Source organism: Takifugu flavidus, chromosome 21 (genome assembly GCF_003711565.1).
Source record: "Takifugu flavidus isolate HTHZ2018 chromosome 21, ASM371156v2, whole genome shotgun sequence".
NCBI classification, from domain to species: Eukaryota; Metazoa; Chordata; class Actinopteri; order Tetraodontiformes; family Tetraodontidae; genus Takifugu; species Takifugu flavidus.
The window spans coordinates 2,620,218-2,646,237 of NC_079540.1; the positions used below are offsets into that span (position 1 = coordinate 2,620,218).

General features: G+C 46.8%; 1 protein-coding gene across 3 annotated transcripts; it reads right to left on the minus strand.

The window, feature by feature from the left end:
* Window positions 1–18,459: 18,459 nt before the first annotated feature.
* On the minus strand, window positions 18,460–22,341 carry cibar1 (CBY1 interacting BAR domain containing 1). 3 transcript variants are annotated; one of them, XM_057021137.1, is made up of 10 exons: window positions 22,174–22,341; window positions 21,602–21,836; window positions 21,460–21,528; window positions 20,892–20,993; window positions 20,786–20,791; window positions 20,436–20,540; window positions 20,239–20,352; window positions 19,488–19,607; window positions 19,072–19,210; window positions 18,460–18,850 (listed from the first exon to the last, which is right to left on the minus strand). In XM_057021137.1, the coding sequence occupies exons 1-9, from the start codon at window positions 22,200–22,202 to the stop codon at window positions 19,097–19,099; spliced, it is 894 nt and encodes a 297-aa protein (XP_056877117.1). In that variant the 5' UTR covers window positions 22,203–22,341; the 3' UTR covers window positions 18,460–18,850; window positions 19,072–19,096. The 3 variants fall into 3 exon arrangements, with proteins under 3 accessions (XP_056877117.1, XP_056877116.1, XP_056877118.1); XM_057021136.1 differs by lacking the exon at window positions 18,460–18,850 and having other exon boundaries at window positions 18,870–19,210; XM_057021138.1 differs by lacking the exons at window positions 18,460–18,850; window positions 20,786–20,791; window positions 20,892–20,993 and having other exon boundaries at window positions 18,870–19,210.
* Between the last annotated feature and the right edge of the window lie 3,679 nt (window positions 22,342–26,020).

The following is a 26,020-nucleotide window of genomic DNA, read 5'->3' on the forward strand; positions in this document are numbered from 1 at the left end:
AAAAAACAGACAAGGAAACTTCCTCATTCTCACTTGACTGCTAGCCAAGTGCTAACAGGAACTAAATGTATTTAGGTGCAATGAATATCAGAGGTGAAAAAGCAGCATGTTTTTATTAATCATGTGGTTGATTAATTGTTTTTGGGTGAACGAGGTTGATGCTTTTGCTGTTTCAATTCAATACAACTTTATTTGTAAGGCGTCGATTACAAACAGTGCTTCATGGAAATGCAGAGCCTGGCCCCAGAAGCTGCAACAGTGGCAGGAAAAACTGCCTTTTAACAGGTAGAAACCCTGAGCAGGGCCAGGGTGGGGAATCTCTACTGCTGATGGCAGGTAAAGGATGAGCAGAAGGGGTGATGGGTGCTTGAGATAGTAACATCTGTTGGACTGACCCCCTTCAAACTGACCACAACACTGGTGACATTTGGTGTGCACGAAGAGATGATCCCCAGTGGAGTTGATGGACGTCTCTCACAGTATGAGCAATTGTTTAGTCGGGAATGACAAGAGGGGAGACAAAACGCTCGGACAAAACGTGCCCGGTAAACACGGAGGGATATCCTCTGCATGTCGTCCATTCAAAGATTTCTGCCGTCAGACCAAAACAAAGCTCCACATTCTGACATCATCTCAGATATCACGTCCATCGGGAACTCGAATCTTTGGGCCTCCTCCAGATATTAGTCATCGGCGCGCCACAACCAACTGCAGCGAGCGCATTCTTTATTTTCACAACCCTGGCCGACCCCCAAGGATAATCAATCAAACCAGGAGCAGCGGATTGTTTCATGCGGATGGACTCCAGATTGTGGTCTGGCTGAAAACCCTCTGCCTTCCTTCGCGAGTGATCCCAATCTGTCCATCACCCTCGCTTTGATCTCCTTAGGCCGAGTGGGATTTTAGGAAAAATCAAAGCCTGGATCCCCGACAAGTTGAATGTTTCTTCTACGCTTCGATGCGGCCGCGGGACTTTTTCTTGCCGTACGGTCGCATCGCATGACCGCTAATTGCCCCTACATGAGAATTCCGATGTGCTGTTCACCAGTGATTGAAAACATTTGTTCTTACACAAGGGAGTTGCCATGTTTGTGCACATTCAGCACAATAAACTTCCCTAAAGGTCTTGTGAGAAACGTAGGCTGAAAGTAGAATTTGGCGCATTGGGCCGGTCATCGCTACCACTTTCAGTTTAACGCAAGAACAAAAATAAATGCAGAGCACACCACAGATGCAATAATAGCAAATAACCCTGGAATCTCATGACTCACTGACATCAAAGGTTCACATGCGGGCGGGGATCGGTTGCAAGAACAATACATTAGTGAAGGGTCAAAGGTCATAATGACCTCACCCTGCTAATGGCCGTGTTTTGGTTCACACGGGACTGAGATATTTACATGAATGTTGAAACGGGTGCGGGAATGTTGCTCAGCCATGTTTCTACGGTAGCCCGGAATAGACAGGTTTATAACGAACCTCTACTTTAAGGAAGACATTTTTCTTCACAAATACCCTTCATGTCCTGTAGCTGCGAAAGACGTCGTAAATCAACCAACCGGACACGGAGTCGATGCTATCAGGAAGCTATCGGTGCTACAGCTGCTACAGTCAGTGATGGGTTCAGCTTCCACACATACTGCGGTTTGAAGTCAATCAAACGGATCCAGCTGTCATTTATCCCATCCCGCTCATGTCTCAGGCCATGTTTCTTCTCTCAGATCTTCATTTCTGACTCCGGGCCTCCGTGCAATTGGACATAAATCTCGATTCTACGCATCTCTGGAACCGTCTTCGCTCTCCAGGCTGCAGCTGAGAGCTGCTGAGCTCAGCCTGGTGCGCATCATCTTCACGCTAATCCAATGATACAGTGACCAGATGGGAACAAGTCTGTTCTTTGTTTTTCCACTTATGACGGGTTTCACTTTAGAGGAATCTCCTTAAAATAGCTTTAAAAAAAGTTTTGCATCAGCAGAAAGTGCTTCACAGGGGGTGGTGGGGGGGGGGGGGGGGGGGTGGCAGTACATTCATGGAATAAAGAACTTTACTTTAATTTCATTTCCTAAAACTTCTCATTACTTTTTATGATATCTCAAATGCTAAACGTTGCCCTTGGTCAGCCTGCACAAGGTGCCCATCATTTTTTTTACGATGCTGCTAGCAGGCAGCACCAACGGTGGACAGGGTGAGATTCTGAAGTGCTTGAACACTGATTGTGCTTCATATTGGTCACAGACTTGGATTCTGCTCAATAGGAGAACACTATTGTTTTAAAGACATGGACTTAAAACCACATGACTTTAGAAGTCATTCAATGTTGCATTAAACTGCCATTATAAGCTAATTCTGTTCCAAAGATTATTGTGTGGAACTCTTGATTTGACAGCATTTTAAACCTTTTTCCTGTCTTTGGTCTTGTGAGATCACATTATATTGCAGCGGGGTATATTTACTATATTTAGAGCTACAGAACAGAGTTCAGCAACCTCAGGCTCGCGGGCATCTTTCGGCACACTGCTGCATGATCTCTGGCACGCTGAGCAGCACGTACTGTATCTGCCCTGCCTGTGATTCCCCGGCGTGGCTAAGGGTGCAGATGGTAGGGGGTAGGAGAACACTGGGAGAGAAGAAAGTGGAATAGTGGAATTCCCCCATCTTAAAACCGGAAAAGATGTTCCCAAATATGAAGGAATGAGCTCTGAACATTGGCTGTAACTGCTCAGACGTAAGATACTGGGGCTCGCCTGTGTATGTGGAACTGTTAGCAAATTAACGTAGCACCAGTAAAAGCATTTAGCTCATTTGTGGTATCCTAAATGTGCAATATTTGTTTTAAGTTAAGTGCTAAATCTCCAACTCTCTGTGTGTGTTTGTGACAGCAAAAAACTTTAAACATACTAAAGGAAAAGCAACAAAACTCCAGATTATCGAGTTCCTTTTAAGGAAGTCAAAATGGAAAAGTGTGGGACTGGTGTCCGTCTCCCAGTCTCATGTACGGCATTTCACTAAAACGCTCATCTCACTTCCTCCTTCGGCTACAAAGATCCCTTCAAGGCCACGTCTCCATATGACAGGAGCGACACATGATTTCACTGAAAACCTTCACTTACGCTCAGAGCGCCACTCCAGGATGACTCAGGGGGTTTCCTGCCGCTAATGGGAAGTGGATGGCAACTGTATCTGCATGTGTGTGTGTTGCAGACGTCACCGCCACACTGTCACCAGCCTGTCAGTGAGGTTATGCAAGCTGTCTCCGTCAGGCCCGGGCCGAGCCCATGATGTCACTGAGAAATGCGGATTGAGCAACGGAAACAAAGAGCCGATGCGTTGCTCAGATGAGGACCAAAAAGAGGTTCTGTGGCTTTGAAGTGTGGACGATGAAGCCGAGAAATATATGCCGGTGCTTCGCTGTAAATATTAATGCTAAGCTAAGCACTTTCACTTTGATGTCAACGGAATATGCTAACATGTGAGCTCTTGAATTACAAACTTTCTGCTATTGCTACTGCGGTGCTGACGGGGCTGGAATCAAATGGGCGGAGCCAGTTGACATTTGGGCCCTGATGACACACAACTAAAAGAGCCTAACGCCGCCCTCCATTTGTTTTTGGAAGGTTTAAGTTTCCACTGGGACGCACTTCTGCCTAGTTTTTGTTGCCCTAAATGAGTCCTATCCACGGAATTGGCTGATGTAGATTTCTGGAAATGCTGCTATTGTGCAATTGACATTTTTTGTGTGGTCTTTGTACAACACAGGCCGTGGTAGCGAGAGCGAAACAACAACAATAAGCGGCCATCTTGTTTTCATACGGACAAGCAGAGATAATATGACTTGCCCCTTTCTCTGTGGGTCACTGGATCCATTTGGAGGTTTAGCTCCATGGAAGCTACGCTGCGTTCGAGGCGTCCAATTTTAACACGCGTCAGTTCTCGTTCGTTTCAACGGGCAAGGCTCCAAAACACATCCTCCAGCCAGCGCTTAAGGATGCCGGATGATTATTAATGACACTTGTGGCGATAGCAGGAGATGGATTCAGGCGGGGGGAGACTATTTGTTAGCGAACCCCTCTGCAAGTATGCTAACTCCCACAGTCTTACCAGAGTGAATCAAGCTGTCAGAAATGTATCAAAGCGCACGAGCACAAGGGAGAGAAGGGCTTAGCGTTGGGTAAAAGCAATTAATTGCAGGATAATACCCCATGTAACAGGATTTCAATGACTGTTAGCGCTGCGCCGCTCCAAAAGGAGATTTATTTTCATAATCCCATGATGAAAGGGATGACCAATTATTTCCCGCTCACTGGAACTCGCTGGGCTAGGCCGGGGGGAGGGAGAGGAAGCAGCAAAAGGGGGGAGAAATGTTTGTGCACGCATAAACCCTTATTATTCAGCCAGCCACGACCGAACTGTCACTCTTCGCAAATTAGCCGCCGCTTTTCATGATCCGATCGCGCTACGACTCACAGGAGGAAGATGAAAGCCCGGCTTCGCCCCGTTAACAGCAGATGGGGGTCGCCGCCAAAATTAGGGCCCTGCGTTTCCCGGCGTTTCATCAGTTTTGAAGGATGTTGGAAACGGGGGTTAATATTCATGAAGTTTGTCTCGGAGTTGCGACGGAAGCGTGTCGTCATGGAGGGACGTGATTGAATCTGGCGCTTGAGACTTTCAAAGAAACCCGTTCTTGGAGATCCGTCCCCGGTGGATCGGGGCGGAGGGGAACGCGGACCAGAACTGTCTCAACACCTCGAACTGGAACGGCTTCACTTCTTCAAACATCTGAAAACAGTTGGCGATGTGTGTTTGAACGCTGCATCATTTATCGCCAGCGTCGTTTTTGTAACCTTGTAGCTTCGTTTGCATCATCGTAGCGTTTCAGATCTTAATCGCTGATGTTTTTATTCTGGGCCTTTCAAGGATTTGTACATTTCTAATGCAAGATATGCGTTCAGGATTTCATCCTTTTTCGCTGGTGTTCATTATCGTGTGTTTACAGAACAAAATGAATAAATATCTTACATCAGCTTCAGAGAGGGACACAACAGCTGATCTGGGGGCAGCACAGCACACATGAATGAAGATGGAAAAGTTGACGGATTTCCATCCGCATCTCATTTTTCCCACATGACAAAATAAAAAAAGGAGTGTGTCCGTGTGGCGTTGGGTTTACTGACACAGTGACTCAGTGCACCAGCTTCAGTCTGACCTGCCGCATGCAGGCTTTGTCTCCTTGATGCCCATTACTGAGCTGAGTCAGTGCGGCTGGGGCCACACCGGGGACGTGAACAGCGCGTCCTGCGGCGTTCAGGGACGCCCTGGCAGACTCGGTTACTTCAGGACACTCTCCGGTGACTGTTGATGAGTCTATTCCGCCGCGTGTATTGATGTGTGTGTGTGTGTGTGTGTGTGTGTGTGGCGGGGGGGTGTTAAGTTGCCAGCAAACAAGCATTATCAATCGTAACACGACGTAACGCCAAAAATAATTTAAAAAACCCCCAAAACAAAACAATAATGGAGCACCGGTGTGACGTGTCAAACCCTGCTGCTTTAAGAGCTGCAGAACAGCGGTGTGTGTGCGTGTGCATGTGTGTTCCTCCGGCAGGAAAATTGTGACTACAGAAGCACAATGTGCGCAGTGATTCGTGTGTGCAGCAGAAGATGGAGCGACAGCCTGAACGAAGGGGGCCGTGAAGGCAACACGGGCTTGTTTATGCCCCAATGTTGAGACATGGCAGGAGGTTACCCCCCCCCCCCAACCTTACTGGGCTGATCCCTTTTCTTTTAAATCCAGGTGGGGCTGAATGAACGAAGCGTTTTAGGGATGACGGGAGAGTTGTTTTTCCACCATCATATGGAAAAGGTGGGAGAATGAGCTGTCAGGCCAAAGCAGAAATGGAAGAAAAAGGTTCCTCCAGATCGCTCACATGAAAAGAGAAGTGTGAAATTGCACTTTCGGAATGGATTAAATCACTTTTCAGACTTGCTACGTTCACTGAATCATTGAATTACCGGCCTCTGATTTTCAGAAGAGGGCCAGAAAAACGCTGCTGTGCAGAAGCCAGCACAGGCATCGTCGTGTCCTCGTCGGCAGGTGAAACATGACGCAAACATGTTTGAGAGTGTCGCCATTATTTATTATTATTATAATAAATGTGTAGCCGCTGGATGCTAATCGGTGCCATTAAGCTGTAAATCAACGATGTCAGCGTTTATTGTCAGTATCACTGAGGTAGCTTCAGCCAACACATCGTCTGTAATTGGACTTGTCAGAACATCTTACTAGATTTGTCTTTCTCCACTTTGGACAGTAAATAAATGAGAGGCAACGATGATTTATGTTTTCTGCAAAAATCCCAGGAACGCCTCCGCAGCCCTGCGGAATCAAACAGTTCCTGGGATTATTTTTTTCTTGTCAGGTAAAGCTGTCCCCCAGGGTGTGTGTGTGTGTGTGGTGTGTGTGTGTGTGGTGTGTGTGTGTGTGAGGAAGGGAGGGTCAGGTGAGCTCTGCTGTATGAGCTCTGCTGTATTGGGCCTTCCTGGAATTTAATGCTTCTTCATCACACCTGGCTGAGGGAGGAACAGGGACAGGACCAGGGACAGGAGAGGAAGGACAGGACCAGGGACAGGAGAGGAAGGACAGGACCAGGGACTGGAGAGGAAGGACAGGAACAGGACTGGAGAGGAAGGACAGGACCAGGGACAGGAGAGGAAGGACAGGACCAGGGACTGGAGAGGAAGGACAGGACCAGGGACTGGAGAGGAAGGACAGGACCAGGGACCGGAGAAGACAAGACCAGCCGTGAGCAGAATGATCCATGATGGGATCAAACTCCCATTTTCGGCGTATGTGGACCAGCAGCGGTTCAGCAGGAGATATTAGCGCACTAGCATGTTCCTGAGATCAAAGGTTCCTGCAACTGTTTTCATAACAATAAAATTAGCATTAAATTAGCCTAATTCTACTCCAGGATTTAGACGTGATCTGTGTGGAGAGTGGATACCTCCAAGAGACAACACAAAGGATTTCACTTCCTGTCACATGACCATATGTTGGCGGTTTTATGCCCCCCCCCACAGCTCACTCCCGGGGTGCTCGGTAGCCTAGCGCAATTGGATCTTTAACAGCGCCAATAGTTGATGCCACTAATCCCCAAGGGGATTATAAAGTGGTGTTTGGAGGAGACAACAGGTGGGTGTCGTGACGTCCACAGGTGACTTATCGAAACTAAACATTTTCCCAGCGGCAGAAAGAGGAAGGTCGTATTTGTGCCATGTTTGATCTGCAGTGTTGCCTTTAAATTATGAATCGCAGGCCTCATAAGAGAAGAGGAAGTTTAAAAAGAACATCCACCTACACGCACACACCACAGAGAGCCCTGCGTAGTGCGTCTGTGTGTGTGTTTCACTGTTATTTGTCGGGATTTTTGTGGCTTGTGTGTGTGGAATTCACTGTGATTGACTTCCCCCACGGGAGAGAACAGACAGTCAGACATTGAAACAATACACTTCTCTATGATTATCACACACACACACACACACACACACACACACTGAAGCTCCTTTAACACAAGCCAGATGTCTCCTGGAACGGTGGTGGAGGTGGAGAGTTATCCTTTTCATTCTCGGGAGTAAACATTTTGCACAGGTTGGAAGGTAACCGGGAACAGACGGACAGAGACACAAATGATTTTCCACCACAACTAGAAAACAAAACACACTCACCTGCTGCACAATTACACAGGACATCGAGCGAGCTAGCTGAAGGCGCCCGCCGCGATCTCTCCCCTTTCCCCACCAAACATTCCCCTTGTTAAGTAAACTTTACAGGTTGACCTGCTCAGGCCTGCGAGGCTGAAATCCCGTCTCCATAAATTCCTAAATATGCTTTTTCACATTTTTTACCCATCGGATGGACATAAAAATCGATTTAGCCTTGACAGATGTCACCAGAATCTGGCAGATTCTATCTTCTTAGCTTTGTCTCATGTCCTCCAGGAATGATTTCAGCCTGATCATCAAGAAATATACTTATTTCTTTACCATCAACTCGTCCTTTTCTAGATTTTCTGGCTTTTTTAAAATGATGACGATGGTGGAGCGGAACTAAAACTAGCTGCCTTGTCTAATGTGAAACAGCTCCACATGCCTGCAGCCTGATCTGCAGATATCAGATTCAAAAGAAAAGCTCAGATATTTAAGTAGCTGCACCTGAGACGAGTTCTCGTCCTGGTGCAGCTTTGATATTCAGTAATGAGTCTAATTTGCTAATCATGCGCTAATTTTCTCCCGAAATATAACATAAAAACAGAGTTGCTACATGTGACACTTGTTCTCTGGAACCAAGACGTCGTCAAGAATAGCTGGTTTCACATGAGAATGACACATTTCCTGTGTTATTTTAGATATTTGTCCTCTGTGAATCGCTCATGTCTGGAATTTATCAACTAAAACAAGGTCTTCGGCTAATATTAGCTCAGCACAAGAGTCCCGGGGATTGCATCTCATTTAGAACCATGAGTTTCAGATGTCCTGTAAGAACAGTAAAATTGGAAGAAGAAAAATTTTGAAGTTCCTGAGTGAAGAACAGGACTTTTACGATGTTTCTGGACTGTCCGATGCAGAACAGGAAAGGAGATATTACGCTGTATTTGGGAGGAATCTGTCCGTATATCCAAACAAACGCGCCCTGACTGCAGACACGGAGAGGAAATGTCCCTACATCTCCGCACAGGATATTTCAGTCTGCCTCAGTTTCTATCGCTTCCTCACGCCATCTGTCTCTCTCCGGTCGTCATCTGTCTTGTCTCTTCCTCCAGTAATGATCCCTTTCATCCTGCCTTCTGCTAGCCTACCGCCGAACGGCCGTCTGGCGAAGAACTACGATCAAGTAATAAAACTTAACGTACAGACAGCTTTTTAGGGAACCTACTGAGGCCACGACCAGTTTATTTGTGAGCCCCCAAAAATGTTCACTTAAGGAAGTAAAACGCGACCATTTGGTGAAGCGTTGTGCTGCTTGTAAAAGTTAGCGACATAATGGTGTTCACAGCCTGCGGAGCTAAAGACATTTTTAGCCCTGCAGCTACAATAATATAGGAGAAATGTACCATCCATCCATCCATCCATCCATCCATCCATCCATCCATCCATCCATCCATCCATCCATCCATCCATCCATCCATCCATCCATCCATCCATCCAGCCATCCATCCATCCAGCCATCCAGCCAGCCAGCCAGCCAGCCAGCTATGGGTAACTAGCTAGCTGGTATCTTAACTGTTCGTCCATTTTGTTTTTCTCTCCTTACTTTGCTGTAGTTTTGTGTGTCACTTTTTGATCTTGAACATTTTCGGGTCATGCCACCGCGCCCACGCCTCCCATGGAAGGAAGAGATACAGACCAGGCAAATGCCACCTTGCCACGGGGGCCCGAAACGTGCTGCTTGGCTGTTCCAAGCGTGCTACCTTATTAGCTCATTTTGGCTGCAGATTTTAGCTTGACTCCAGAGCAATGAGGTCAGGAGGACGGTCTAACCTTACGCACGATCCTTTGATGGAACTGCACCGTGTGTTACAGCGTCACACACAACGGCTGTCGTCATGGCAGCACAAGGGCGGCATGAAGTCAGCGACATTTCCAATTGAAATTTTTGCACGTCAAAAGGGTCCGTGTGTTTGCGGGTGGGGGGGTGCCTCTCGTTGTGGGGCCAGACGAAGGAATTTACAGGGTGAGATGACTCAAGCGATGGAATTCCTGCAGCCTAGAACGCCGTCATTATTCTGCTGACACTCATATCGGAGCACCGGCGCGGCTCGTTATCCCTGGCAGAAAGAACGACCTTGATGTGGGACAATGGGGGGGGGGGACTGGGTCAAGGCTTTCCCATTATCCCCAGTATGGAGAGAAGGTGACTGCAGCCCAGCCGTGCAGAAACGTGCTGAACAGACTCACATCCTGATCTCAGGAGGGGCGGACATCCGTATGTCACCAGGGTGGGGGGGGCACTGACTAACATATGTGTGTGCTCAGTGACTCTAATCAATGTTGGTACCAGGCCCGGGCTGGTGTTTATGTGGTGAGTAAACACAGGATTCCCATTTGGCAAAAAGGGAACAGCAGTCATGCTAGTTGGGAGGGGGGGGGCAACCAGGAGTCTGTGTCCTGGTTGGCGATTCTCCCCCTTCCCCCCCGTCTACGTCTCCTCTTCTACGTCTCCTATTCTTGGAAAAGTCCGTGCGACCGTCAGCAAACACGGGTTTACTCGGAAGGCTCTGAGGATATTGCCCCCCGCCACCGCTGACAGGGGGGGTTGCCTTGTCACCAAAACATCTGTTTCATCAGCCCTCATATTTGTCTTTCGACACAGGTGCTCCGCTTCCCTGTTTGCGGTGGGTGAGTCAGGTTTTACTGCAGCTTCAGACCCACTTAAATCTGAATTGTATAATGCAGGTTTATGACTTTTCAGGGATTGTTGTCTGTGGAAAACAGCCCCTGCAGTGGGAGGAAAGGGTGGGGGCAGCCCCCCCAAAACCTGCCCGACTGATGATACTGCTTAGTTGAACATTTGGAGTTAGGTTTCGGGGGTGTTTTTGGAGAAAATCAACTCAATAAACCTTGAAACCTTCAGCACGAGAGCATGGAAAACATTAGTATCTCTGCTTCGGGCAATTCTAACTTTCAGAAAAAGGGCAGAAAATAAAGCAAAAGGTCAAAAAGTTTTAATAAAAGCGAGTTATAAAGAAAACCACCAAAAACTGGGATGCTGCAGGAAAAGAGAAATGTAATCTGATTACAGTGTAAACGATATTAAAGGATGGCTAAGCATCATAGCGGCACATATGACCAGTTAAGAGTTTCAAAACACCTCCGTTAGCCTTTATTATGTGTAGCTAGCGGATGGCTAATAATCAGCAGGTTATGGCAATAAGCAAGAACACCTAACGGCGCTAACCCTCGACTCGCCTTAGTTTCATAAAAGAAAGAGGAAAAAAAACAACAGCTGTTTTCTGTTAGCTGTTTCTGATCCATCCTGACCTTTAAATCACCTGACGTCTCTTCGTGTTGCGTAATCGCTGCATTCCTTCGATGCCTCGGCCCGATAATAAATGCAAACGCGGGACCAAACCTGCTAGCGGACAGCTAGCTGACACGACTGCTGGCGTTGTTACGCGTGGCCGCATCCGTCCAGGACGAATTTGAGCGGCGGTGGAAACTTCAGAGACGGGGGGGCCGAGGCTCAGGGTTTTCACCTGGAAATGCGGAGCTTATGGTTACGCAGGAATGTGAGCAGACTGACAGGCACTTACAAGTAGAGCCAACACCTATTTAGCGAAGCATTTTGTACAACCCAGATGACCTTTTTCCTCAAATCCCAGAGAAACGCCGCTAACCTATCATTAGCGTTCGTCATTAAATAAATGCAACCCCCCCCCCCCCCCCCCCCCTCACCCCACCGTAGGTGAGATGTTTTCGGAAGTGGCGGCGAAGCTGTTTGTGACCTTGGTGGCACGTTCAACGTCACATCAGAGAGGAAAATGAAAAAAAAAATACTTGCGCAAGGCCTCCAGATTGAATGTGAACGACTTTGGTTGGAAAAACGTGCAAAACAACACTTTCACACACTCACACCCCCTCTTCTTAGAATGTTGCTATTTGCTTTGGGGCGAATGCACTGGTGTTGCACAACTGTGCAACACACACACACACACACACACACACACACACACACACATTCTTGTACTCCTGTAATCGTGAGGGCCTTACAGCCGTAACCCCGACCCTTAAACCCAGTTCAATCCTGACCCTTCACACCAAGTGTGAACCCTCAAACAGGCCTTTGATGTTGTGAGGACCAGCCAGTATGTCCTCACTTGATGGGTGAAATAGGAGTTTCAGTCTTTAATATGTAGCAAACACACACACATGCATAAGTTCCGTCCCCTAGCAGACCCTGAAACCAGCGAAAATCCGCCCAGCTAGGCAGATTTGAATTCCCTCCTGGAACTAGAACAACACCTTTGCTTTCTTTTATGATCCCGGAAAACGCAGTTGTGGAACTCCGTGGATTAGCTGCCATGGGTGGACCTCCTGGTATCCAGTAGATTAATGGTGGGTGGTCCTCGCTTCTATATGTGACGCGCCGCCATCAGTCACCCTCCTTCGTCGACTGTTCTGGTAACTTGAGGCGATGCACTTGATCCATCCTAGATTAAAAATAAAGAAATGAAAGTGAACTTGCCAAGGAAAGTCCGCGGTCAAGTCATGAGACCTACGCCAGGACTGCCAGGATTCCGAGTATCGGTAATTACAAATTAATAGAAATTGTTGCCCCACAGTGGAAATGTTGCACCATTGTTTTCTCCTGGAAAAATAGCTTAAAATAGCTCCTGAGTGGTGGTTTTGAGTTCTCTGGATATTAGAAATGCGCTGTTACAGAGTCCAGCCGTGGTGATCCCTGCTGGTGATCCACCGCAGGGATCGGCCATATGCGAAGGTTGGCTCAATCTCTCGCGTGAAGGTCACCCCTGACGGGACAGGCGGGCCCCAGATCGTCACCCCTGGGGTACAGAGCCAAGGTTAATAACCCAGGCTGAACAACAGGCATGCGAACATGCTGACGGGTGAGCAGAGACACACAAGGCAAATTTACAGAGGGATGTTGTCACATAGGAGAGATCATGTCATACCGAAGCGAATATTAATGGGATTTAGGGAGATTACGGCTAATCTGAGTTCACTTTTATTGGACAACAGAGGAAGGATGTGGAATGAAATCAAAACAAGTCATGTAATTCATAATGATTAATATATTTACACACACACACACACACAGGCACACACACACACACACGCACACACACACACAGAGTGACAGTAATCAGCTCACACTCTGCTCTATTGAGCTTAAAATCAAAATCCATGTCAAGCAATAAACGTCAGCTTTGTCAAATCCTCCCATGATCCTTACTGCTCCTTCTGTCAACTTCCTGCGCTCCTCGCCTCGCCGCCAGGCCACGGCGTCACAGGTTAGTGCGCTCCCTCTGGCGTCCACCAGGGGCTCCGTGCTGAGCCGAGTGAGCCAAGGGGCGAGTTGTGCAATCGCCGGCCTTACTTAATTATGACGGATCAAGCAGGATCTCCCTGGCAACCCTCGCCATATTTTCCAAAACGAAAGCCGCTGGAGGGCACGGCCGCTGTGGAGTGACGTCGATTGGCAACAACGTAACGCTAAACTTCAGGATGTTACAAAACAAGCAGGATGTTAACGCTCTGATGTATGAAATTTCTTCTCAAGAATCGGAAGGATGATCCGAAATCCTGGCGTTAGCGTGTCATAGCTTAGCATGTTTATCATTTCAAGCGTGGCCGTGCCTAATGGCGGCTCCTAGCACGGCCACAGCACCGGCCTTCCTCTCCAACTTCTCTAAAGAGTTGAAACTCTCCACGCGATTGAGTCGTGACTGAGACGGACGCCCCCGCCGTACGGGACGTCTACCACGTAGCAGCAGGCCATCGTGGACCGGGGTCTGTCCGCTTCAGACACCAGATCTGTTGTGCTAAACTCGCTAAACTTGGCATCCAGACTGTGCGTCAGTCCCTGCGAACAAATGTTAGCGAACAAACTCGTTTCGGAGATTCGTATTGTCACGTCTCAGAGACTCTCTGTCTGCTCCCTCTCTCTGACCCCCCCATGGCCTTATTATGTAGCCCCTCTCCCGACTCTGCTTTCCGACACCGCTTCCCCCGTCTTCCTGCCTGTGCTCGCTCTTGTGTCAGAGTCGTGTCAAATTCCCCAGTGTGCTTGTTATGTTTGTCTCTAAAGCAGTGCTCACCAAATTACCCAGCAGCCCCGGTATCGGGTGCCTTCTATCTTTTCTCATTCATGTGTAAGAGGGCAGCTCGGACAGCAAAGCGGCTCCATCTGTGTGCGTGCGCGCGCGTGTGTTTGCAAGTTCTTATACGTGCAACACAGTGAGGACTGGATATCCGCACTGGCTTCCCTATAAAAGTGAGGACATTTTTTTTTGCTCCTCAAAAATTCAAAGGTACGTGGGAGGATTTAGACTTTTAACTAACTACCAGGTTTTAGGGTTAAGGCTTAGGCTAGCTCTAGAGCCAGGGTGGGGTCTACAAGGGTCCTCACAAAGATAGAGGTACGCACATTGGTGTGTGTGAGGTTGGTTCAGTCATGAGAGCAGGGAGCCTGCATTCCTCTGTGTTGTACTAAATCCTCATGGGATAGACCTCATTAGAGGACTAGCTGTTCCCATGCTGTCTCACTGCCACTGTGTGTGTACACGTCCTCTTGAAGACATCTACCGGAATCTCTGTGTCTTTTTCCTTCATATTTCCTTTGAATCCGGTTCCCCCGTGTTTGGGAACACGGGCTGTGTTTTGACACGTCGTGTCAAATTGAAGTGAGGTACCACGGAGGGGTCAGCGCAGCTCACAGGAGGCTGAGATGTGCTCGAGGGACGTGCTCGCCTCCCCCCAACCGCTGGCGCTGTCCTCTCCTTATACCACGCTGTCGTGCGTTAGAATGTCCCAGAGAGACACTTAACACATCACTCGGTGACTCGCTGCTTCCAGACATAGATACGTCCCCCACCCGACATGCTTGGCTGCGGCTGGTCCTGAGAGCTTCTCATGTCACATTCTGACTTTATTTTTCATGCTGGAGAGAGTCCGTGTGTGTGTGTGTACTCGGGAGAAACAAGATCTTTTTTTTCGCTTTTGGGGATAATAAGGACTTTGTTGCAATGGGGCAAATATTTTTCCTCCCGCCCCTGCACGACCCGCTGTGCACATTCAGCTGCTTCACTCTTCCTTGTGAATTATTTCCTTGGACGTGAATTACGCCTCATCGTTGCAGAGCGGCGTCGACATAACCTGTAACTTTTAATGAAAGATATTTCGATTCTGTAAGGGTATCTTTAAAGTTCATCAATCCTGTGTTGGGGGGAGGTTTCAAACGGCTGGTTTGTGGCCCCATAACGAGTCGCGAGTGGTGCTGCACCGGCCGGTAAAAACCTTTGGCAAATAAAGGAGGAGACCGTGTAAATGTAGCTTCCTGCCACTCTTGCTGGATCAGGGGTCTGGCTGTGGGTTTCTGTTAAGCACCTGGAGACCAGTTTAGTTCTCAGAGGTGTAATATTAAAAAAATGTTTGAGTGAACTGATTTTAATGAAAATGACGAACTGCTATAAATATATAAGGAATTTACATCAATCTCATTTCATTTTATTTTGAGCCTTGATATAATGGCTGTGAGTTGGCTGAGAATTCTGAATAAAAAGGTAAAAACAAAGAATTTGTCAAAAACGCTAAAATTTAAATGCACTCCAAACTACTGCAGGGGTGTTCCTATGAGGTGTGTTCTGTTTGGATGTTTGGCTACAGTATTTATGGGGCAACAACCTCAGCATGAGTCATTTTGTTGGAAAAAGTGCTAAATACCTAGAGCGGTTTATCCACGTTAGCTCTCATTTTCTGTGGAGCTGATCTGAATACAACAGCAGGAGTAGAACGCCACAGCCGACTCCAGGATAAAAGGTCAGAATTCTTTAGCCCACCAGTGACAGACTCCAACAATCAATCATGCTAACACAGGTTGTTCTGCTTTTATCAGTCGTTGAAAAACCTCACGGTTATTTGTTGCCAGTTTGACAGGCTAATGTGTTGCAAGCTAATGCTGATAGGAGCATAATGTTGTACTAGGAAGTGGTTGGTCAACAAAAAACACTCTTGCTGCTCCACTGACGGGATTGGCTAACATGCAAACAATTTCATAATGACTCTGATATCAGGCTGATGAAAGTCCCGGGAAACGAAAAACACACACACACAGCGAAACGCCAAGGTTGAAGCGACAGTGAGCTCCTGAACAGGCCTGAGCCAAGGCCTTCCTCGCTGATCACAAAACAGCTCTGGGCGATAAGACCCCTTTTTGCGCAACATGCGAGCACACGCGCTCATTCTGCCTCTTTCCCATCGCTTTGAAAGTAGAGGATTTCGAAATCATCGACAGCAGCCCCGTGACACGAAGGGGCGGAAGGCTTAGCTTGACTGGCAGAGCGAGAGATTGAGGATGAAACTCTGTATGAAAGATAACATCTCACACACACTCGCTGTCAGACAGGCGAGCTAAACTGGAATGCTTGACCATTTAACGCTGCAATACAATACTGATTTATTGTGAGGATGTTTGATATCTGCACACACATACACATATTTCTACCTTTAAGGGGACTTTCATAGACGCAGTACATTACCCAGCTACCTACCCAAATCATCCCAAATAACCTTTTGACCCCAACCTAAATTCTAAATTCCCAATTCTAACCTCAACCCTAAAACCTTTGAAGTTGTGGGGTCCACCAAAATGTCCTAATTTTGCAAACCATGGTCCCACTTTGCTAGTAGAATAAGTATTTGTGTACACATATGTAACAATAAGACACACACACACACACACACACACACACACACACACACACACACACACACACACACACACGGGTTTCTGCTTCCCCTTTTATTCAAGGCCAGCTGTGATTTATGGAGGGCTGGACTGGGGATGCCACTTTCAGGCGGTAGCTCCTCATCAGACAATCACCAGGACCAGAGGACATCTGCACGGCGCTGACAGACAGCAATACACTCACAGATTTACGGTTCTGAATATTTGTTTGTAAAAAAAAAAGAGGCTTTGTTTGATTTATTTGTGCACGGGGGCTCCTGGAATGCAGGAAAATGACAGGACAATAACTGTCATTCAAGTGGATGCCGGGGAACTGGGAGGACGATTGAGGAGGACGCTCAAGGGCTCCGGTCATGTGACCCAAAGTCCACAGTCAGAAATATGTCATGTCGCTGAGACACACACGCACACACAAAATTCAACAATTTCCTGCTGAGGACAGAAGAATTCAGAATGTTTCCACTGCGAGTCTGCAAGTTCGGCGTTGTTGGGGACACAAGGAACAGTTCCTGCTCTGCCTTCCCAACACACACTTTAATGTCCCCCTACTTCCTGTCACGTGTGTGTGATTCATGCCGCGCAACATTTATTTCTTCTTATTATCACTGACAGCGTCAGCTTGCCTGTCAACCAGCTCAACTGGATTGGTCTGACAGTAGATCAGATTTCATGGCCTGCTCATGTCCACGTTTGGTGGACACACACACACACACACACACACACACACACACACACACACACACACACGAAGCCACCTTTCGTTATAGTGTGAAATACAGGGCCCATAACTGTGCTCAGAGTTCTCAGTACACCAGCAACAAATAGTGTGTCTGCCAGACACACACACACACACACACACACACACACACACACACACACACACACACACACACAGCGGCAGCTCTGTCAGTGAGTCAGTGTGTGAGTCACACTCCGGCTATGCTGCCTCTTGATTTTATAACAGCTGCCAGCATGGCACTGTAGTTAATATTCCAAACAGCTCTACTGTACGTGCACGCAGGCACGCACGCGCCGGACACGGGATTTCATGCAATCGCTCATCTGCAGAAATAAGACCAAGGAGTTTTGGTCACGTTTTTAAATAAATCAAAAAGTAAAACTCCCTGAGAAAGGCATAACCACTGGGAGTGACTGCAGATGAGTCAGAGGGAGAGGAGGGATTCCTCATTTGGTTGTGTGTCAGATACTTTGGGGGGGGACCGTTTGTAGGATTCTGCAGTCCGCTTTCCTCACACACACACGCGCGCGCGCTGGTTTCTGTTTTAGCAAGGTAAGGGGGAAAAAAATGTTAAAAAGCCTTGTTAAAACGTCGACGCATGCAGCCTCCAGATGTGATTCCAAACCCGCAAAGCAGACGCAAAACGCTGGCAGCTGCGTTGGAAGCCTGGAGGATCAAAGGAACTGATCCATTTACATCTACCTTCAGACTGGAGGGAACATAGTGTGCGCGACACAGCTGCCCAGATCCGGGTAGGGACTCTTAAATAGCGCCCCCTGCCGGCGAACAGCGAGAACAGCGCCCCAGCAGCGCAGGGGCAGATTGCACTTGACTGCCTCCTTTTTCTAAATCGCCCATTACAGGTTGCAAACCTGTGGTATGTGCGGTTTATGGAGAAGCACTGCGCACGAGCTTGACGTGTGCCGTGGGTCATGAAGACTTGATAGGGGAGCTGTGAAGGCCAATGAGTCAGAGCCACCGATAAGGACCTGGAGACAAGGCTGACCTCCACAGATCCCCCCCTCCTCCTTCCCACATCTTCTAGATTTCTAAGCTTCCATTTTGGTTTAATTACCACCAGTAACCCTTCACTTTACCCCGCTTTGCTCGGTCAAAAGTGGGTTTTCAGGGAGCCTTCAGGTTTATCTGCAGTGGCGAAAGTGTCTGACTCAGCTGCACAAACACACTTTATAGGTGACTCACTGCAACACAGGCCATTCACATCCACAAAGGCAAACCGGTATGAGCGCCTTAATGCGGCAGCACACGTTAACCTTTATTTGCATTAAACGATTGTGCTGAGGGTTTGAGGAAGGGAAAAAATAAAAATAAAAAACAGACGACACCCACGCGGCTTCGTCCCCGAGATCATTAGCATCGCCGCGAGGACGGGTTTTAGTAACCTTTGTGTGTAAACACTGAGATGTTCTCTGACAGATGAGGAAATGAAGCAGTAACATGGCTGCGTGCACAAGCCCAGGGGAGGAAACATATTCATCGTGACAGCGGCCACCGAGGAATGATGAACGTATCAAATGACTCATGCGCTGGAGACATAGGAGCCATCAGCTGACGCAGCGGCACAGACGACGCACGCAGCCCACCGCTCACGTCGCCTAAATGACGGAGGCGAACTGCAACAAAAGGCGAGGGGAGGTTTCAATAGTTTAATGTAGAAAAATACGAAAGGAAGGTCACGAATATTGCGAGCAGAGACACTAAAGAGGTTGGAAACACAAGGGCAAGTGTGAGTTTAGGACAAATCTAACACACCGGCGCTAGAAGAGTTGCTAGCAGAGCCCGCGTGAGGCGGCTTTGGCAACACAAAGGTTCCTTTTGACGAATAATAAAGCACCTTTGAGATACAGTCTCCTGTCAGGTTAGTTCTCATCATCTGTCTCCTCCTCGTCATCGTCCTCCTCTTCGGATTCGTCGTCATCCTCCTCTTCCTCCTCCTCCTCTCTCCTCATCTGTCGGAGGGAAGCCCTTTGTTGCTGTGACCATGGACAACAAGCAAAACACATAAAGATGACACCAAATTCCAGCGCTAGCTCGTCGCTAAAAGTTCCACCTAAGCATTCAGGGTGGAAGCACACGCGCTTCACTTCCTGCGCCTCAGAGCTCATGATGGTGCGCGATGTCGCTGCCGTGCAATGCCATGAAAACTGAACCATGACAGCCCACGCTGAGATGACCAACCTCTCAGGAGCTCCTAAAACAGCCATTTTATCAAAAACGGGGCCTTCTGCGAGTCTTCATGTGGGATCTTACCTGTAAAGTCCCCGACGTACCCAGGAAAGAGCCGGTCCGATCAAGGGAGGTTTTGGAATTAGCACGCACTATGTCTAAGCGGGACAGGTAGTCGGGGGGGTGCAGCGAGCTCCTGAACACCTGCCAAAGACAGTTTTGGTCTCTTTTAATGAAAATCAGGAGGAAAAACCAATTTTGAGTGACTGCTGGTGGACTTTCTCAACAGGTGCGCTTCAAAGGACTGATGTTTGGGCCAGTGCAGGGGGGGGGGGGGGGGGTGATTAAAAATGACACAACCGTCCTAGATTAGATTTATCGTCATGCCTGTCATTGTGCCTTTTGGGGTGATTCAATCTTCCGTGCTTCGTTTGGTGACTCACTGGAAAACAGCCTCGTCTTGCAGAGGAGTTTCGCTCCAACGTGAATGGAATGAGGCGATTCGGTGAGAGAAAAGGCAAAGAATACGTGTGATAGGATGGGTGGAGGATGGAACGGCCACTGCGGCAACAGCCTGGCTACTTAAAACTGTTTCTCCTCCCTAAAATAGTCCATCAGACTTCAGAAAAGCGTAGGTAGCGATTGTGACCTAGAATAGTTGGATTCTCTACAGTTAAAGGGTGGGGACTGTGACTAATGAGTGAATGAGTAATGGATGCTAGCTCACACTAGCTAAACAAAGGCTGTGTTGTGACACATCATAGCCTGCAAATAGAATTTTATTAGCTTTGAGTGTGAGTGTATCATCACGGCTTCCTTGGCGCCGTCAGCCTACCTCGAGGTCTTCTTCTTCGTCCACATTCTGAATGCTCTGGTAGGCCAGGGTGAACACCTCGAGGGCCTTAGCGTGGAACGCCATCTCCACCGTCACAAAGTCGCCAAATATTTTCTGGAAGCCAAAATGAAAAAGAGCTTTTTAATATTTCCAACGCCGACGAGGCGTCCTGTGAAATAAAGTACGGCGGAGGAAACCTTAATGTCCCGGATTTTCTGCCGCTCAAACTCGTCTATGGTCTCCTCCAGCTGCCTGGTGATGCGCGTGGCGTCCATGGTGGCTCTCTGGAGCTCACTTTCAGCCTGTGAACGGAGAAAGCAACTTTGACTCCTGCTTCCTTCGCCACGTGTCGTGTTTAAATGCTTTGTCTGCACTGTAGAATTAGTCTGAATGGAAAAAACAACAACCTTCTTGTGCCTTTTAATCAGGTATATTTATAACTACTCTGCAAACAAGCATCTGTTTAACTTGTGTTTGGATGTCTCCTTGTCAGCTCTGAAACGTGTTTCAGCCCTGAGCTTGAATCCGCAGCGGCGCAGATACACACCTGAGACTGAAGGACTGGTCAAGGATGTAATAAATGGTTCCATTCAAATAAGATATCGTCCCTGCAATTAGCGGGTGCTGTAGATCATCCCTCCGAAAAAGGATACAATGATCTGTCTGTCTGAGGGGTTTCTCTGTCTGGTCCTTTCAAGCTGGGCCATCTGTTTGGTCTCTCGTGTTCGGGCACTCTGAGTCGTCTTCAAATCCTCCTGTGTGGATGCACGCATGCAGAGGAGCGCCAGTTAGCATCCACAAAAACCATCAAATATGCATTATGAAGTGGGAGGTGCATAAATCAGCTCGCACTTTATGTGAATTTAACGCTGTAGCGCTTTACTCACCGTGCTTTGGAATTTGGAATTTAATGACAAAATCATTGCCTTAAAGACGCAGACTAATCACATGGTAGGTGTACCAACACTGCCCCCTTGCGACTGTGATATAAACTGCACACCAGTCTAGCTTTTTTTCAATACAGTATACACAACTTGCTGCAGCTTTAGTAATCAAAAGACATACTTTTAAACAGCTACACTTATTTAAATTGAAGTAAAACAGCCCAAAATGGAGCTGCACATCATCTTAACACCTTAAACGATGATTTGAACATATGAGAAACATGTCTTGGACCTCACAGTCTGCTCATCATTCAGCGTGGCTCCTACATCCACTCACCCGCTTGCGTTTTACAATGGCTCCGTAGCTTTTCAGTGGCTCTATAACTCTGGCTTCAAGCCGTTCCACCTGCAGTGCAGAAGCCAAGTCTGGTCAGGCGTTTGAAACAACCCACTTCATGTGTTTAGATGCATCCTTTTACCTCAGCTTGTCGGTAGTCCTCTACTTTGGCCAAGTGATCAGCAAACTCCTTCATGCCCCTCTTCAGGTTTGGCGTCTCCAGGTCTGCGTACACGCCGATTTCCTTCACCAGCAGGTCTGCTTTGTCTCGTAGCCTGGCTGTTTTGCGGACGTAACCGGCGAACATCTGGCACATCTCTCCAAAGTGCTTCTCAACATTGTTAATATTTTCCTGGATCTTCCTTGTCTGGTTGTCCCTAGAACAACATAAAGAACACCACAAGATAAAATAAAACACAAACTGTGAGGCTGTAAATGAAAAAAATGATTGCAAATTGATATGAAATAAAGATCAACACTTTACTAATGGGATGAATGTTAAATCAACAAGCAAGCTACGCAGTCTAACAATCCTTTCAACTATTAAAACTATCAGGAGGGTTGAGAATAGGTTGTAAACGAAATAATTTGAATGGTGTAAAGGCAGCTAAATTAATTTAGGTGAGGTTGGTTTACGAGCTAACCAGGTAACATTAGCTTCGCTAACAACAGTTCTCCTGTAACGATCCCAACGGTGGCGGTACATTCCCCTACCTCACTCTTGCATCTGGTGTACGACTCATCTTCTCATGGAAGAAAATCGTAATGTTTCGAGAAAGGATATAAAAACACAGATTTATTTTTTACACTAGCTCACTGTGTCGGTGCCTCTTCTGTAGACGTCGGTGGTACGCCACCCGACCGTTTCCATGGAGCCCCTGTCATTTCCGCTCTCGTAAGGCATTGTGGGAAATTGAGTTTTCATCATCACCCCTTTTCTTCCGTTACAAACATGAAAATGGGGAAAAGCTCACATTAAGGCACGGAAAAGTATAAAATAATCTAATTAAGTGGAAAAACTAATAAAAAAATCGTGACATTTACGCCATGTAAGTGCAATATTTTGTCTCTCTTGAGTATATTTTATTTTTTTCCAAATAAATCCATTTGTAATCTTTATTTGTCTTTAGTAATTAATGACTAAACAATTATATATATTATATATAAATTTACTGTAGTATCCTTAAACATGGTCAAGCTCACATTCTTTTTTTCTGTGACACATTAAAATAATCACACAGTTCTCCTCAAAAATCAAAGAAATAACATTGTGGCTGAGTTTGATTAACTGGAGTTGATTTTTAGGTGAGACTCTAATAATACTAGTTGGCCAAGAGAGACAAAAACAACGTCACTGACAAGTTTCGAGCACGGCAGAAGAATTATCCAGTTTCGAAAATTAAATAACACCATTCTGTTAAAAACTGTTTTTAGCACAGAACTTTAAACTTTTTACGATGATTCTATGACATTTATTTCACAGCTTTAACACTTGCCATCCCTCCCAGTATCTCCCATCACGTGCACTGCCTACGCTGCAACATTGCAACATTGCAGCCCAGCAGCAGCCTTTTCCCACTGCTCGACTGCTCTTGAACTGGTGCCAGCGCTGCAGACGTAGCGAGCACTGAAATGAACGGAGGCCTCATTGTTAATTCCCTCCTCTGTGTTTGGGAATGCATGAATGTCACCAGCTGCCGCGTCTGCCACTCTGTGGAAAATGTCCAAAAACCTTAATTATCATGGTTAATCATCCATGGGATTGAAGCAGGGGAGATCCCTGTGTAACAGATTGGTGATGTAAAACATGGTCATTGCATCGAGCTCTGTGAGTGGAATCCCAAGAGGACCTGGTCCTGCTCTTTATTACGCTAATATTAAGAGGGTTTTGCTTTGTTAAATTGCATATTTAACCTTTTTGTCACATTTCCAACTCATATATATTAATACTGTGCTGGACATTGAAGAGAAACCTCCCTGACTGATTCCTCTATTGCACATCTGATAGCGTAGATACAAACGAGCCTCTCCACAGAGCAGAATTTGCTGTGATATCCACCATCAGCCACATGATGGCAATCCACTTCCATTTGTCTGCACCTAAATATTCCTTACAGGTGGATTCTCCTGCTCGCCTTCTTCATTTCCATATGTATACATTATTCACAAAATGTCTGCGGGATGAGATCCGAACCCACTAAATGTATAACAAATGTAGCAGATGCCTGTCTAGCTGGTGTGTTGTGTTAAAAAAGAAGCCCAGGGCGTGTTGAGTTATTTGCCTTGGCGGCTGGCTAATGTTTTCAGGAGTGGTGGCATCTTTTGTAGACCGTGCATCTGACTTTCTTAAAGAACAGATGGTGTTGTTTCCAAATGACTAATTAACACTGAGAGGGTAGCGAGCAGCCGCTAGAGCTCTAGCTCCTCATTGATGCGCTCTTCCTCCTCAGTCATTTTGCTGTCTTTAGCTCTCGGTGTTTCAGTCCCAGCCGCCTGAGATTCCCCCCCCTTCTGCGGTCTGCTACGTCAACACTGGAGAGATGTCTGGCCCGCTGAACAGATTGGGAGTGACATATGTCAGATGTGGGGGGAATTAGTGGAGAAACCCAGTGTGTACCTCTCAGTGTGGCTTGTTGTGTGTGTTTATGTGTGTGTGTGTGTGTGTCTGCCCCGGTGCGAGGATCCCAGATTCAGATTTAAGACTCTCCTAATGCTATATTCATAACAACAAAAAGTATGGATGTGTGTGTGTATGTATGTGTGTGAGAGTGTGTGTCTGTGGGTGTGTGTCTACTAGCAAATTGAGGACTTTTTACAAAGTGGGGCCATTCTCCTAAATGATTAATTGAACGTTAAAACATGGGGGGATCCCGCAACCCCCATCCCCCCCTCTCATTTGATTAGGGGGTAGGGGGTTAGTTGGGATGCTGAGGGTTAGGGTAATATATTACATGTATGAAGGTCCCCCCAAAGATAGAAATACAAGGGTGTGTGTGTGTGTGTGTGTGTGTGTGTGTGTGTGTGTGTGTGTGTGTGTGTGTGTGTGTGAATACACAGGGATGCTGGGGATTATGAACAGTGTGATATCTTGTTTGCTACTTGGTGCCTAAAATGAAATTACAAGCCAACAGTCGATATCCTCTCATGCTGTTTTTGGCTAACCCAGCCTTCCCTTCCTTTAATATGCTGCCCTCTGATTTACTTGATACAGCTCACTGCTCTCTTCCAAGAATTAAAACCACAATATCCAGTGGGTAGAACAGCCCTCCTGCAAGTACAATTGCTACATTAAGACCTGATGAATTCTTTGTCAGTTTTATCATTAGCATCATACAGTAAATGACTTAGCCACACTCGTTAGCGCCATTAAATTCTTCATGTAAATATGGATTCATGGGATTTTGCATGCTTTCTGCACATAGCCAGCCAGGATAAACTGTGTCTGTATCCCATAACTCAGAATTCCAGTGATTGAGGGCCCCAAACTGCTGCAACCTTGAACAATATGTCCTCCCTGAGCAGCTAAGTGGGTGCTTGAAGGGCAAACCAACGCAGACACGGTCCAGTGCTTTTATTGACCCAGTGAGAAACCTGTCCGTCTCCAGGGGCTCGGAGCTCAGGTTAGGCTCTTTGTTGTCTGCGTTCATTAGTGTCTCCACCATTTCTCTCTCTTGCTCTCCATCTCTATCTCCCTTACTGTCTCTAACACCTCCACCTCGCCCCCCCCCCCGACATTCCCGTCCATCCCCCGTCCCTCCTGCACTTTTACCCCAAGGAGCTGGAGAAGAAAATGTCACCAGATCAAATTAGTGGGAGCCCGCAACCCTGCCTGTCCGCCTCTATCTGTCTGTTCCAGAGCGTGATAACATCACTCATGCAGCTTCTACAAAGTTAGTCTGTGCAAACTTAATCCTCCCCAGGTACCAAACCCTCCCAGTCAGAAAGAAAATTTCAAGCACTTTCACAATAGTCTTTATCTGTAGAGTACTGAGTACCTTAAAGGTTAATACTACTACTAATAATCCCAGTAAATACAGTCGAACATTAACGTTATTTCATTAAACAATCCATTTTCTTTGTGTTTTATTATCATATCTTTAGTGATAAACTTTGAATAACAATGTAGTCTTTTAATAATTCATGGTGAAGGATTAGCCCCTTTTCCGCTGACATTCCCAGGAATATGAGTAACACCTATTTACATAGGTAAAAATAACAACAACAACAACAACAACAACAACTGGTAATCTGTGTCGTTTGCATTTCCACAATGTCTCCGCTAAATGCATTCAAATCACCAACATTCAGTTCTTCAGAATTCTGGGAAATATCTATTAGCCACTTTTTGGAATGTTGGGTGTTGCGGGAAAGTTTTTTTCTCCCCAGATGACATTGGTGGAAATGCATCAAGGTGTTTCAAAATACTGGCTAAATAATAAAACATTCCTTCAGTGGAAAAGAGGCTATACTATATATATGAACAAATATAGCTAATGTTCTCTAATTGCAAATACAGTGTGAAAACTGGGGCTTTATTCATCATTTACTGCAACACTGGCAA